Source organism: Colius striatus, chromosome 2 (genome assembly GCF_028858725.1).
Source record: "Colius striatus isolate bColStr4 chromosome 2, bColStr4.1.hap1, whole genome shotgun sequence".
Classification (NCBI taxonomy): Eukaryota; Metazoa; Chordata; class Aves; order Coliiformes; family Coliidae; genus Colius; species Colius striatus.
Window position 1 is genome coordinate 103,960,569 of NC_084760.1, and position 16,104 is coordinate 103,976,672.

General features: G+C 38.6%; 1 protein-coding gene across 1 annotated transcript in view; it reads left to right on the top strand.

The window, feature by feature from the left end:
* The first annotated feature begins 6,299 nt into the window (after window positions 1-6,299).
* ADGB (androglobin) overlaps window positions 6,300-16,104 on the top strand; it is a 106,379-nt gene continuing 96,574 nt past the window's right edge. Inside the window, exons 1-2 of the mRNA XM_061989647.1 lie at window positions 6,300-6,320; window positions 6,951-7,174. Of these exons, the coding sequence (XP_061845631.1) occupies window positions 6,300-6,320; window positions 6,951-7,174 (245 nt within the window). The remainder of the gene's footprint in view (window positions 6,321-6,950; window positions 7,175-16,104) is intronic.

A 16,104-nucleotide genomic window follows, 5' to 3' on the forward strand; every position in this document is an offset into this window, starting at 1 on the left:
TGTATGTTGTTGGTGTATATTTTTGAGAATAAGATTCTTCACATCATGTGTCCTACCCTATAAAAATGTGTTCATTGCCATTTGAAAACAACTATCTTATAGTAACTGCTTTGTTTAAGGCTTAATTTAAATTACCACATTAAGACATAAGCTAAAACTGGGTTTAACTACTGCAGGATCATAAAATCAGATACAAGACTTCTTAAGAACCATTTAAAGCCAACATCCTTTGACAAGCAAGGTCATATCAGTGTGCTTAGGCTTTCATATGGTCTAATCTTAAACCTTCAACAGTGGAGACAGTATGGCCCTGGAAATATTCCAATGCCAGACTGTCCCCTGAGAGTATCTTGTCTGAACCTTTCTAACTTCAGCCCATATCCGTGTTTCTTTTATCCTCCTGTCATACACATTCTTTACAGGTAGTGTCCATTAGGCTTGTGCAGATTTATTGGACACACAAAGCTTGATTGCTGCTTGAAATTTTTTTGAAAGCCTGTAGCATTTAAAAAAGGAAGTTGTATCCATCCAAGTTCCTTGTTAGGTCTGTAAATAGCTAGTTTACTGGGGAAACTGCCAGTGGAGATAAACTTGTTTTACTGAACAGCTCTTGTGTTGTTTTGGTCTTAGTTTTCATATTCAACAGTAGAATCAAAATGAAACTCTGAAGCTTTGGTACTCTAAATGCATGAATGTCACCTGTCACTGACAATGTAATCTTAAGCAGTTTCAAGAGTGTCTAAATTTCTGTTTGAAGAGCTGTTGCTGCTATGTTTAAGCACTTGCCTTGTTCCCATATGTAGCTTGTGTTCTTCTAAAGCTCTACATGAATGGAGAAAGGCCATGACTGAAACTCAGGTGAAGTATATTATATTTTGACCCAGATTGTCACTAACTGGAGAAGGCAACTGAGGCAAGGTGATATTCAAGAGCTACCAACTACAAAAAGAAACTCTAAAGATTTAGTGATTATGCACATTGAACTACGGAGCAGATTCTGACTACTAGACTTCTTAAATCTAGTAGAATAAAAACCAATTTGACCTCTAACTGCAGGATAGTCTTTTTTGTTGTGTTTTCTCTTTCTGGGGGAAGAAAAAATGAGCCTTAGTAGATAACTAATCTTCCTTTGTGCTACAAGCTGCAATTTCACTCCTGTTCCTTGGATGAAATGTTAGTATGTTTTAGACTGAGGTGGATCAGGAAATCTGATCCAACCAGAAAGTGAAAGTGATGAAGATACTGACATTTTAGCCTGAGGAAGGGAAAGGCAGTATCTCTAGTTGAGGAGAAGCAGACTGTAGTTTGTGGAGAAGTGTTTAGGTCAACTAAACTAGTGAAGAAGCTCTGTCCTAATTAACCCAGGAACTTTAATTTGGAAAGAGATATGGAAGTTTAGACAGACCCAATTTAACTTCAGGCTAGTAAGTGAGCAAAAAATGTCAAATAGTTTGTAAGGATGTACAGGATACATGTACACGATACATTATAAAGTGATAATTCATCTCAATCAGATGAAGAGAGAACTCATGCTATTTTATCTCAGCACCTCTTACAAGCTGAAATATATCAATCTTAAATGAGCAAGTACCTGACTTCCTCATCTGTATATTTAAGGGACAGTTTTGAGACCAAAAAAAAGTGTGTTAAAAATCTGAATCAATGCCTCACTAAAGTCTTTCCTGGTATGTTTCCATCAAATGATTTCATAAAGGCTGGAGGTGGCATACAGTTTTCCTGGATTTTAGTTATGTAGTATGTTCACAGTTTGCTGATGTAAAGTCATCCTCTAAGTATTTTCTCATTAAGCTTTTTAAATTAATAATGAGGCATTACATTTGCAGAGAAAAATAGGGAGAAGTTAAAGCAATTAATGTTCTTTCAGTATGGGATTGTCTATGTGATGTTAAATGTAGGAGTAGAAAAATTCCAAGCTACAGAGTTTTGTTTAAACTGTCAGACATACTCAGTTGTAATAGCATTGAGTTTCCTTAAACTGAATGAATCCTTATTCATCTGTAGTGATTAATTGCTGGGGAATAGTTTAAGTCATACTTACAGACTCAGTGTCTGATTAACCATTTGAGATATGGTAATATGAGAAAACAGGAAAGAAATATGTGCAGTAAAACTATGGTATTTAATGGTGAAACATTTTGCTCATAAACAAAACATCTTGCTCCCTTATCTTTCTAGTTTTTACATCTTGCTAGTGGCCTTGGCTGCAAAACAGAGAACTTGGCCATCTCTTTTTACAGAACACCTTATTTGGTGTACAGAAACATGGTTCTCTTAAGTGTGTGTATAACTTCATCCTTCATGTAATGAATTGCTAAAGAACTTAAGAAAGGGATATCAGGGCACTCCCAGGAGTAAAAAATGTAGTAACAATATGTCAGTGAGATAAATAACAATTCTAAATTAAAATACATCATTCAGTTGGCAGTACACAAAAGGTCACTTCAGGGTTCTTTATCTTCCAGCAGAAAAATATTTAAAGTAAGAAACATCCTAGATCCAGATCCAACTACATAGTGAAGATTTGGAAGAAATCATGCTTGTATTGTACATGACCATCATACAGCTCTGTTTGCAAGCTTAATTCTGTTTCATTTTGTGGTTAAATGGGTAAAAAAGTAATCAGTGTATTTTTAAACATGATTGTGGTCTCTTTTATCATTACCTAAAATAGTGTTCATTCAGTGACACTTTCCAGCTTAGACATCCTATGCGGTTTATGTACTCATATGAATGAGTTCAACTAAATGGTTCATTTTATTTGTACACAGACTGAAATAATAAAAGCTTCCTGCCCTCCAAGTACCTTAAGGAAAAACTTCCTGATGATGTTTCAGATAGATTTGGCTTGGAAAGTGTACAAGTAAAGAGTCAGCATCTCAGTATTAGTTCCTTCATCCTTTTGCAAAGATACTGGGGCTGTTTAGTCTGGAGAAGAGGAGATTGAGGGGTGATCTTATTAACATTTATAAATAGCTAAAGGGTGAGTTTCAGGAGGTTGTTACATCCCTCTTTTCTATAGTAGATAGTAACAGGACAAGGGGTAATGGGATGAAGCTGGAACACAAAATGTTCCACTTAAATATAAGAAAAAACTATTTCACTGTGAGGGTGAGGGAGCCCTGGCACAGGCTGCCCAGAGGGGTTGTGGAGTCTCCTTCCTTGGAGGTCTTCAAGACCCGCCTGGACATGTTCCTATGCGACCTGATCTAGGTGAACCTGCTTCTGCAGGGGGGTTGGACTAGATGATCTCTAAAGGTCCCTTCCAACCCCTACCATTCTATGATTCTATGATAGAGTGGCTTTGGTGGACACCTGGTGTTCAGACAGGGTCAGCCCAACACACAGGCAAACTACTTTGGTTGAAATTTAAAGGATAGCTGTCTTCAACTGTGCGTTGCCTCAAAGTACTCCAAATCACTGCCTTCCAAGATTTAGTAGCTTAAGGATTAAGGGCTTTCAGTCAGGTTGTCTGTTAAACACAATTAGATAAGACTTATAACTTGGCATTTGTGTTGTGTGTGAAGGCACAAGTGTCACACTGACTTCTGTGATTTTTATGTTTCAGATGTTAGAAAACATAAACTGTGTTTCAGTATGGTTTTTTTGGTGAAAAGATGATTTATTTTTACTTGGCAGACTGGAAAAAAAGTTTGAACACATCTCACAGGTATAGTCTTGGTCTTGACTGAAAGAATATTAATCACACATTACAATATTTTTATCTAGCAAATAGTTTACATTTTAAAAGCACTTTTTGCTTTTAGATTGTATACACAACTGCAACCACACTTAAAACTGCACTAAAATTAACCCCTGTTAAAAAGGATTTGCTTTGAACTGCCTTAATTTAGAACAAGAAGATTTAACTCTTTAAATCTCCTGAAAAAGTTATATACATAATCATAGAACAGTAGAGATTGGAAGGGACCTTCAGAAATTATCTAGTCCAACCCCCCTGCAGAAGCAGGTTCACCTAGATCAGGTCGCATAGGAACACGTTCAGGTGGGTCTTAAGTAAAATGGTGTAGCAAGATTTAATAGGCTCTACAGTTTAGTAGTTAACACTTCAGTAAGATTGTATATTCTCATATTAAAAACCAAATATCAGACTACAATCAAATTTTATCATCTCTTTTAGACATATTTTTACTCTTTCTAAGAGGTAATAGTACTTTCTCTGTCAGTATCTGCATTTCTTGACAATTCCAATAGCTGGAGCACCACAGTTGCCCTCAACTAAAACTGCAGATAGGGGTTTTCACACAGTATCAGAACCAGGAAGTCTTTAATTTTGGCATAGAAAGATACTCTTGTTACGAATCATCAAAGGAAAATTTACAAAAGAAAGTTAATGGCATGGCCTGGTTCTCTGATGTACTTTAATTTTCCTCCACTGCCTCCTCTGGCTGCCTACATTTTCTCCACTTAAGTATTAGAGGCATAGAGGAGTGGAGAGAGTATCAAAATTGTAGTGGTCCCCAGTTCATGGAACTGCTTTGGATTAAAGTTAAATATGTGCTCTGAGAGGTGCCGTGGGACTGGATAGTACTGTTCTATTTGTTTGGATAGCTGCTGAATATTTTACTGAATATTCTGGGACTTTCTTCCCTCAAAATTAATCTGTATCACAACAATATGATCAAAAAATGGTCTAGCAAATACAGAACTTAACAAAAAATAAGTGAAAATAGTAACATACCCCAGGTTCATCATCCTCTACCACAATCCAAGGCCTTCCCTTAAGGCACAAACTTTCTCTTGTTCTAGAGCCCTTGTGCCTTCTGTAAAATCAAAGGAGAGTTAAACCTGAGCTCTAAGACCCCTGAGAGGGTCCTTGGTAGTACTGTTGTTCCTTCTGTTCACTCCAGATAGTATTTGTAGCTACAAAAAAAGTGAAAAATATTTAGGACTAAAAGGCTGTTTTCCTCTAAGTAATGTATATGCTATAGCAGTTGACAATGTGACAGTTTAAGGTGGGGAGAAAAGAAGCTACTGTTTTGAATAGTGTCTTAGAACAATGGTGACTAAAATGCCACCCATCCATTGCTAACCCAGTATCTGTTACCTTTGTACCTGTTTAGCTATGTCTCAATGGGTTCCCAACGTATAACATTCTTTTTTTTTATTGTCTTGTATATTTGTTTCACATATTCCAGCTGTAAGGCCCCTTCTACCCTAGCAACTTTTCCCTTCAGGGACTGTCTGTCAGATACGCTTCATGGCTTGAGACATAAGGCCAGTGAAACAGCTGATTTGACCTTACAGATTCTTTGCCAGTTAGAAAACTGGCTTTTTAAAAATTCATATAAACTTCTCATTCCAATGACAAGCTGCCCTTGTCATTGCTGTTAAGTTACAGAATTCTAAATTAAGTTCTTGGATAAATAAAAATATGTAACTTGATGCAAACCTTGAGATTCTTTTTACAAACAAACTTTTACAGTTTTATGGTAAAAGGTGCATTTAGAACTCACATAGCAGCTATCATTTAACAGCAAAGAATGAAGCCCTCTGTAACTTCCATTCTCTTCTGATTTCTATCTTTCATCACACAAAAACATTTACAGACAGATGCAGTCAAATTTCAGTTACTTTTCTATTATCTTTCACATAATTTTATTACAAAAAAATGTATTTGCTGGGATGCTGCAAACCTCACTGGTTATCTGCAATGAGATTGGGAAGAAAGTTTTTCTGTTACTTTTCACAGGTGCTTCTTACACTTACATAGATACTTTCTCTTGGTAGTTTCTCTATTTAGTGGCTATACAAAAGGGAATTCGGAGGAATGGATGGAAATCACATATTATCTAAGGTGGTTTCATCAGTTCTGTGAGCTCCAGCCTCAGTCTGCAAGTATGCATCAGCATCAAGCAAGGTATGGAAGTTATGAGCCCTGCACTGCTATGGAAGCAGTAGCCAGCTGTTTGAACTCACCCGTCTCTGCTATTCATCTTCAAGTCCTGATCAACATCTGACAGTGTAATTGTCTGAAGAGAGACCAGTGTCTCAGCTTGAAAAGAAATAAATAAACCTGAAATGTTTTCTTGGTTCTCAAGTGAGAAGTGTCCTAAGGTACCTTATTTTAAATGGATGCTGTTGGACATAATGCTGAAGGAAATGCAGAGATTTGAAAGATTTTTCCACACTGAAATTTAGAAGTAGGTATCTGGAGTTCTGTCATCTTGATATAAGTCAAGATCTGACATTTGTCTATAATAAGCCTCTAGATGTAACAGCATCTGCTTTTTTTGTCCCATGCATCTTCAGATCTACTCATGCCCTCTGCACTTCGACAAGTAAATATCCATTTATTTTTATACTTCAAAAAGACTGCTTGCATAAGTAAGGTGTGTTTTGTTCTATCATGGATTTTTCATCGTGCAATATGGATTGGGAAATAGCAAACAGGTTAAGAATTAAAAATAAGAGTTGCTGGCAATAATATAATCCCTGGAACACATTTGGAAAAGTCTGCTTACGTTGGTTGAAGTCAACCAGCTGCTGGTAGTTTTACATGACCTTGGTGGAACTCCATTCACTTTGGTAATCATAGGCTTCATGTTAGGAATTATTTAGTTGCATCATTTTGAAATGAAAAGTTGAAAATAATTGCACATTCTAGCTCTAAAATCTCTCCGGGCTTCAAGACTAATTATTTTTCTGTTTTCTTCTCGTGTGGTTTATGTGTACTGGCATAAAAAGGGAAAAAAAAACATGCTATGCTATGAAATCAGAACTAGTAGTTCACACGTGCTCTTATTCAACAGAAACTTGGCTACCTGATTAGAGTATATTTTTTTAATAAATGTCTTTATCAGTTCTCAAAATATTGCCTTCGGAAGTATCCCTGAAGCTACTGCTTCGGCACCTGCCAAGCTTTGCCTTTTTTCGCAAAGGCATTTCGCAGCAGAGTGGCGACTTCATAGAAGGGCGACCCGGCCCGCCCTTCCTCCCGCGGACGCCGGCGGGGCCGCCGGCCACTGGGCTGCTGGGCCGCAGGGCGGCGCTGGACCGTTCACCTCCGACGGGCTGGGTCGCCCGGCAACGCGACGGACGCGGCGGGACCCGCGGCCATGGCCTCCAAGGGGAGCAAGAAGAAGGAGCTTGGCAGCCGTAACAGCTCCGGGACGCTGGGCGCCTCCGGCAAAGAGTAAGAGCGCCGGGAAGAGAGGAGAGGGGGGCACGGGAGAAGGGTCACCGCACGCCCGCCGACTTGCCATGGGGCGTGAGGCGTGCGCGCTACGGGACACAGCGGGGTGTTCTGCCGGGGCCGCGGCGGCCGCTGCCGGGGAGGGGACTCGGCCACCACTGCGGCCGCCTGGAAACCTCCCCCGGCCATTTTCGGGCTCGGGCGGCCGTTAAGTCCCGCGGCGGGACGGTGCCGCCTCCTGCAGCTCCTGTTTCTGGACCGCGGCCTTGTCACCGCTGGCGGCGGATGGAGGTGGGTGTGGAGGGAAGCGATTACCTGTGGTCCCATGTGTGCAGATAACTGCTGCTGTAAAAAAGTTTACTTGCTTAAGTCGATGCTTAGTTAAACGTGGTTTCAAAGTGGGATTTGGTGGTTGTTTTTTGTTTTCTTCATTCATTCAAACTGGAGGCTCAGGTCCATGTGGAAGTGGTATTTACCTCCTCCCATGCTATTTCTCACATACCTCTCTAGTAGTATCAGCCTGCTAAAACAATGTTGTGTGTGTCTTGTACCATACCTGATCTAGTGACCAGGGCTCCTCAAGAACCTGAGGAGAAGAGTAGGAACAAGAAGACCACAGCACATGTGGTATGCTTGTGGGTGGCTTTGGGGCAGCACGTTGGAAAGAGATCACAGTATGAAGCCTTTGACTGGTGGTCAGGAGCTGACAGAAGTAAGTGCTCACTGAAGTGGTTGTCTGGATTGAAAACAGCCTCAAGTCTGTGAATCGGGACAATAACTTTGGGAATACATGCCCCACTTTTAGCAGGTAGAGGAACTAAGCTAACTCAATTTTTAGGGCAAAATGGTTAATGACTCTTAGAGTGTGTCAGTTTCATTTACAGAAACAGTTCCCAATGAGTGCGTCAGTTTCATTTACAGAAGGGAAACAGTTTCCAATGCCTTGGATGTTTTCTTTGTGTTAGAACAAATTTGAAGAAATCAACTTCTGGAGAGATTCCAAAGCAAGGCCACCAAGATGATCAAGGAACTGGGGCATCTTCCTTATGAGGAAAGACTGTGGCAACTGGGGCTGTTCAGTCTGCAGAGGAGGAGACTGTGGGGAGGAGCTCATTAATACTTAAAAATATCTAAATTTTAGGAGATTGTGGCATCACTTTTTTTCTGTTTTATCTTGTGACAGGACAAGGGGTAATGGAAAGAAGCTGGAACACAAAAAGTTAAACATAAGGAGAAGCTATTTCACTGTGAGAGTAAGGCAGCCCTGGCACAGGCTGCCCAGAGAGGGTGTGGATTCTCCTTCTCTGGAGGTTTTCCAATCCTGCCTGGACATGTTCCTGTGCGACTTGATCTAAATTAACCTGCTTTGACAGGGGGATTGGACTAGATGATCTCTAGACGTTCCTTCCAACCTCTACCATTCTGTGATTCTATGATTCTATGAAACTAAGCATTAAAAACTCCAGTCATTCTTCCAATTAATTTCTTAAGTGTTTCTCTTTAAATAGCATCTCTTGAGATATTTAAAAATGATTCACTATTTGCTAGGTACTTAGCATGAATTTGCATATTTCTCTTAAAATGTATATTGCATCCTGCAAAGACAAATAAATAAATAGAAAACACTGGCTTCCTTTTGTTGTCCCAAAAGTAGAGTGTTTACCTGGTGGTCGAGTGGCCAATATACACACAAAGAGCAGAGGTAGTTTATTGCCTGTTTGTGCAGATATGGGTGCTAGGTGGTAATCCCCAAAGCTAGTGCTCCCCCGCAGCACCTGCTCTGTGAACATTAGCATATTCAATAGTCTAATACATATGTACTATTATTCTGTTTAGTGCTCGGTTAGTAGTCCTTTGCCTAGCATATAAGTGAGTATTCATTCTTAGTTCACTTCCTCTGCCCTCTTCTTTTGGGTCTGGGGTATAAATTGGGCAGGTGGACTGTGAGTTGGTGATCTTGATCTCCCTCTGCCGTAATTACCTTTCCCCCAGTTACTGCAGATGTTTTTTGACTTTCTGCTGATTAGGCACCAGCCAGCTTTTGGGCCTTCTGAGGAAGGAGGTTCTTTCCTTGTCAGCCTCTAGTCCTTCCTAAAGGGTACAAAGTAGTAAGGTTCACATAATTAAGCTGTTGATTCATGGTCATCCCAGCCTAAACAGCTTTGCTACAGCCTCAGCATTAGCCCCTTCTTCTAACCACCGCATCCTGTTTCTCAGAATATTCATCTTATTGTCCTTGCTTAAAGCAAAACTCCATTTCATAAAGTACATCACTTTTCACTGTTTTTATTTTGACCTGCGGGTTCTACTGTTTTGAGCAGCTTTCTTATCCTAAGGTAAGTAAGCTTGCACACATGGCACTGGCAGGATTCAGATGGAAAGGGTACCTAAGTATGTGCTCATGCCTCTTTATTCTTTTTCCTGCCATGGATAAAGGTTTCTGTCGTATCACGGATTTCTCTTTTAAAATAATTCTTCAAATGCCCCTTTGTTCTTATTTCATATTCAGTTACCCAGCCTTTGCTACAAATAGGTTCTTATTTCATATTTTCATATTCTGTTTCACATTTCACACTCCGATTCTCATCTTGGTAACTTCTCTGTTGTTGCAGGCAGCCCTCCATTCTCCTTGTTGCATCCCTTCTCCTTATTACATCCTTTTGCTTAATAACTTTTGTTTTGGCCACAGCCATGCAGCCCCTCATATTTATTGCTTCAAGCAGTTTATCAAGTTTTTTTTTGATGATACCTAAGCTGTCAGTAACACTTTTATTTTTTAGTTGGAGGAAGAGATGTGTTTTCTTACTTGCCAGTGTGTGTGACACTAAATGGGCTGTCATCCAAAAAATTATGTTCAATATTTCAGGTTTTGTCTCCTAAAGCATTCTTACAGTGTCAGAATTTTTTAGTTCTCCCATTAAGATACTACTTTTTTGAGACTCTAAAAACATGTACTTTTTATGTAATAAAATTCTTAATTCTGTTCTATGTCTTACATAATAACTTGTGAAATAATCATTCTTATGAAATGAGTTATTTGTATCATATTAGGATAGTATCTGCATTTTTCTTTAGTACATCTTTGCTTTTGGCTTTATTAAATGAGGCTATGATGGCTAAATCAGTTTAGAAAATTGTTTTCCCAGTGTCAGGTTGAGATGACACTATTTAGTTACCAACTATTTGAATGATATTTTTAATGAACACCTCTGAAATTCAACCTAGCAGATATGCTCACATTGTGTTTAACATTTCACAATTGAAACTACCAAAATATCCAAAATATATTTTAGTATTCTTAGTCCCTCTGAAAGTACTGAAACATAGAAACATTTCTTTTCTTTAGTCATACCATAGTATTTCCATCAATAAATATTTATACCAGAAATGGTGATAATGTAAAGGGGAGACCAGGAAATATGTGACACAAAAAACCTGAAGTTCCAGCAACTCAGATATATTTCCTGACTAACCTCTCCCTGCTCACTTTTCATTGTTCTGAAATATTACTAAGGCCAGATGGATGGATGGTTGAAAAAGTGTTGGTTTAGGTCAGTGCATATCTTGTTCAGCAAATGACCTGATAAATCTTCTTGTTTAAGCTGTCAGGAAAGGTTTTACTGTAGTGTCTTTGAGCTGTAGATCAAGGAAAGCTAATGATAGCTTATTCTGAACTTTCACATAAACAAATTTTTGTCTTGAAACAAAAAATTTAGATAAGGAATAGCCCCATTTTCTCATGAAACGACAGAGAATGGTGCTATAAAATATTTGAAAATTTGAATTCAGAATTTGCTACACATTCAATCATATTGTTTTGCTCTATAACTCGTGACTGCTTTCAGAGTGTATCAAAGGCTCTGTTCTACTATAGTGTTTCATCTCAGTCAGATCTTTATCCTGCTGAAAATCCACTTGCATCTTAGTACTCTAGTCAAAGATCTTGGTGAAAATGCAGTTTTGCTGAAATCACTGAAAATGTTGATACTTGGAAACTGAACACAGAGGGGCTAAAAGTTTACCCTTGAGAGACCACTTTTGACACCTTGAATCACCTTTCTCCTTGCTTGCCCAAGTTTCTCAGGTGGCTTGGAATTTGTACCCCAAACCCAATATCAAAAAGGTATTTTAGCATTCATAGTCCCTCTGAAAGGACTGAAATGTTGAAATAGATTTAGTCATGCTACAAGCCAATGGTCTCCAAACTTTTTTGACTATGCAACTCTATTAGTAAAATAGATTTGATCTCACCTCCCTGATAGGTGTGTATTTATTTATAAATTATATACATTCACTGCTGAAGTTCTAATATATTATTCCTTGTGTGCACACTCCACTCCGATCACTACAGCTTGAAGCTATAGAATTGCTATTGAAGGAACAAGCAACTAGACAGTTCCAAGTTTTGAACTGCAGGCTGCTAAAGTCTACAAGGACTTTTCATTTGGGTCAGGTTTATATTCTATACTTAGAACTGCAGACAGTGATTTAAGCAAAACGGAGGCCATGTTTCAGTGTTCAATTTTCACCTTTGCTTCCATAGTGCGCCTTTGTTACATGATTGTTGATGTCAGCATGATGAGAATGCAATTGACAGCAGATAGATTGACATGTGATTTCTTTAGTTGGAATTGGAAAAATGCTGTATTGTAGATCCGTGTTACAGAAAATATGTTATATGCTTGCAGGTGCATGAGAAGAAGATGCAAATGTCACTTATTTTCTAGAAACTACCATTCTAGCTCCAAATGCAGAGAAAGTTCAATTTTCTGATTTAAGGCTAGATCTTTATCATTGTTGTCAAGAAAAATCAGAAGAGTAGTGAGCTGATTCTGCAGGAGTTTAAATGATTGATACTGACGTTCTTAATGTTATCAATTTTTGAGAAAAACTGCTGATCACAGTGATAAAACCGCTGTGCTGTGTAACCCTGTGACTTACTCCTTTTGGTTGGTAATGGACAGATTGTTCTGTTTCCTCGGGTAATTATTTTCTCCTAGTAGTAGGCAACTGTTAGTAATGGTCATAAATATTTTATCAACGGCAGTTTCTCAAGTTTGGGGTTTTTTTTATAGTGGATCATGGAGATTAGGAGTAAATCTTACACAAGATTGGAGCTGTGTTCATTGGAGATAGGACAATTACTTGTTAGATATTTCCTGGACATCTGTTCATTCTGTTACTCAGCTTGTTCATTTCTGAGGGAGAGAGGGACAACTTTTAGTGTACAAATTTTCTGTAAGTCTATAAGAAATAAAGTTACTATACCTATATCTGAAAGAGGAATGGATGTTTGCAGGCTACCTGGGAAAGTGTTGCCTTGTAAATTTAGTATTCTTGTGGTAATTGCAAGGTAGGTTTTCCCTGCGGATCTCTTAAAAAAATTTTTGAACACAACTTATAGCTGCAGGGATAAAAGTGTAAAAAACACTTCGTCTTTTTTCTAATATTGTCTTTCTGATAGTAGAAGCTACTTGGTTTTGTGTCTTTAATAATTGAAATACTGAATAGAAATATCAGTAGTATAAAATATAAAAAAGGGTTAGAGTTTTTAAAAAGAATTTGTAAAAAAAGTCCTGAGAGCTGTCAATGCTTAGCACAAAGAATTACAATCTCTGCTCTTATGGATAACATGAATGCAGAAGCCATCTGAAAGTAATGCATACAAGCATCTGGGCAAAATATATTTTGATCACTTTGTTTGATTTCTAGTGAGATCAGGCTGCTTCTTCCCTCATAAATGCTTACAGCAGTCAGCCCAGCACTGTGGAAGATCAATGGGGATTATTGGTAGATCTATTGTGGTGCTGCAGTAAGGGCTTGGGGGCATATGGAGAAAGCAGGAAAATCCTTTGGATTTGCCAATCTAGACTCTGCCTGGGTCTCTGCAGGATACTCCATTGGGTCTCTCTTCATTAATGCTTTCTAATTAGGTAGCAATTGCCCTCATGACATAGGCAGTTACTAGAGATGACAGGCTGAAGAGCTCAAAGACCTGCCATCCTTATAACTTTTCTTAATTGCACCGTTAGAGGCTACTGAGAATCTGGTCTTTCCCAGATTTCAACAGCTATAGTGAATAGAAATTGATGTCTTTGTCAGTGCTGAAAGAGATTCTGGCTAGTAAGAATGGATAATGAATTAAAATGCTTTTTAAATGAATTTGATGAGGCTCTATGCCATCTAGCTCAATCTTCTGAATTAAACTTGAGTTATTACTATCTGCCTGAATTAGAGTTTGGATTATTAGGAGCAAAAGTGAGGAGTTAATAGTCTGTGCCAAGAGAGGCAAGCGATTTTGGGATAATTATGGCACAGACAGAGGTCACTGTCGTGTAGGGGGAAAGTCAGGGTGATGCTGGAGTTCTTAGGAATAGAAATAACTTGGAGCAATGTTTACTGCTGATGGATCCTTAAGGACCTGCAGAGACAGGCTTCATTGGCTGTAAGAAATGCTTTAAATTTAGCTGTGTGCCTGATTGATTGCAATGAGTAGCAGTTTGCTGTACTGCTCTTGTACAATGGGATCTGCACTAGAGCCTAGGATGTTTGTTATTAAGTTAAAGGCTAGGACAGTAAGAACAGAAAAAATAGCAGCATTGCTAATTCATACTTGAATTCTCATATGCCTAGGATAAGGATTCAGCCAAGGCTGGTGATTGACATTTTATCCAATGCCAGAATGTGTTAGTCAGGTAAGTATTCTTAAGTCTACAGCAGTGATTTAGAGAATATAGACTCAATGGATGAATTTTGTGTTTCGGTTTGGGCTCACTAGGTTGACTGAAGTTTGGCAGTGGTGGGAACTACTGTCTTGTGAATAACACAATGGTGGTTGAACTTGAAGCTGCTTTTAGTGTTATGCTGAAGCACTCTTGTTGGTTGTGTAAGTTTTAATGGACACTACAAATTTAGCATGTGGTCATGGAACAAGCCTGCGGAAAAGAAATGAAATCAATATTGTATAAATACATAGCAACCACATCTAGCTCAGGAAGTGCTTGAGCTAAAAAAGATGTGAGACTATCAAAGTATTAAGAGAAATAGACTATACAGGCCTTCATGATTTTTGTAGCCTTCATGCTTTCAATTGCAAGTATTGTTGGAGGTGTTTGGCTATAATTCACCCTTGTTCTGACTCAGTACTCCCTGTTTGTGGTTCAAATGGTTAGCTCAGGGGCATGTCTTTGTCTTGCAACATACGTGCTATTGAGAGGAAGAGTTGTAAAAGCTAGTTAGATTCCTGTATAGATACTTGGACGTGTTTTTGACCTTGCATTGAGCTTCAGTCAGAGATGAGTTAGGCTTTGGACGACTCCTGCTTTTTGCAATTTTTAGATTAGGCATATCAATTTTATGGTTAATTCTGCCCCATTTATTGGAAACTAGGCTGTCTTTAGAAGTACAGTTATTTTTGAAGTTATGGTTCTCATAAACATAGTGCTTGAGTTCCAACCATGTCAGTATCATGGTTTAACCCCTATAGGCAGCTCAGCCCCACACAACTGCTTGCTTACTCACCCCCAGCAGGATGGGGAAGAGAATCTGGGTAAAAGTGTAAAAACTTGTGAGTTGAGATAATGACAGCTTAATAGATAAAGCAAAAGACACACACTCGAGCAAAATGAAACAGGGAAGTCATTCACCACTTCCCAGGCAAGCGTTCAGCCAATTACAAGGAAAGCAGGACTCCATCATGTGTCGCTGTTACTTGGGAAGACAAACACCATCATTCTAAATATCCTCTCCTCCTCTTTCTTCCCCCAGCTTTTATTGGTTAGCAAGATTTCAGATGGTAAGGAATGTCTCTGGGTCAGTTGAAATCAGCTGTGTCTCCTCCCAGCTTCTTATGCACCCCGAGCCAATTCACTGAGGCAGTGTGAGAAGCAGAAAAGGCCTCGACACTGTACAGCACTGCTCAGGAACAAATGAAACATCCTTGTGTTGTCAATGGTATGTTCATCACAAACCCAAAACATAACCCCATAGAAGCCTCTGTGAAGAAATTTAACTGAATGCTAGCCAAAAGCCTAGCTAATTACTGGACTTTGCAAGGAAAAGAGTGTTTATATTAAGAATTTTAAACATTCATTACAGTCATAACTATCTTTACAATTGTAACTGGTAAGATTATAAGATATTATATCCTTACTACAAAACTGATTTTGGATAACTCAGGAGGCTCTTCTATCTTAAATATCTCAGTTGAGTTCCTTCCTAACTACATACATCACCAAAGCCAGTTAAGGCTTCACAAGAGTCTTGGAGTGAGGTATAGTATATCTTGAGCTACAGCAGTCGATCATTTCAAATTTACAGCTACTGAATGGGCATTTTGAGATCATGATCTCATTTAGAAGGCTGTTAATTGCAGTTACTCCAAAGGTAAACATAATTATTTTGTTTTGGATGGCTGTACAGAGCCTTTTTGGAAGGGTTTATTGACTGTTTGCATTAGCAATATGACAAGGCATTTCCTATTCTCTCAAATAATTCAGAAGCAACATATATCTGTTAGGGCCCAGGATTCCAGCTGCAGAATTGAGGGGAGAAGTGTCTGTGTAGCTTAGAATTTAACTATCTGAAACACTGAGCAAATGGTATCGTCATACACCTGGCATGCTTTCACCATCCATAGTAATCCTAGAGGATAAAAGTGTTATGATCTTAGGTTCAATTAAGGGGAAATTCTTTGGTTCCTGATTGTTCTTCAGAAGTTATTTATTGCATCAATGTGCATCTTCAAACTCTTTTGCTGTACTACTGTACTAATATCTACATTGCAATCTAACAAAAACTAGACATTCCTGAAAAGTTGGCACTATCCTTCCTAAGCAGAAAATATCCACTTTTCACTTACTATCTTTTATTGTCTATTTGTTTTGTACATAACTTATATATCCAAGGGCAATTTCTCAGTTTCAGACATA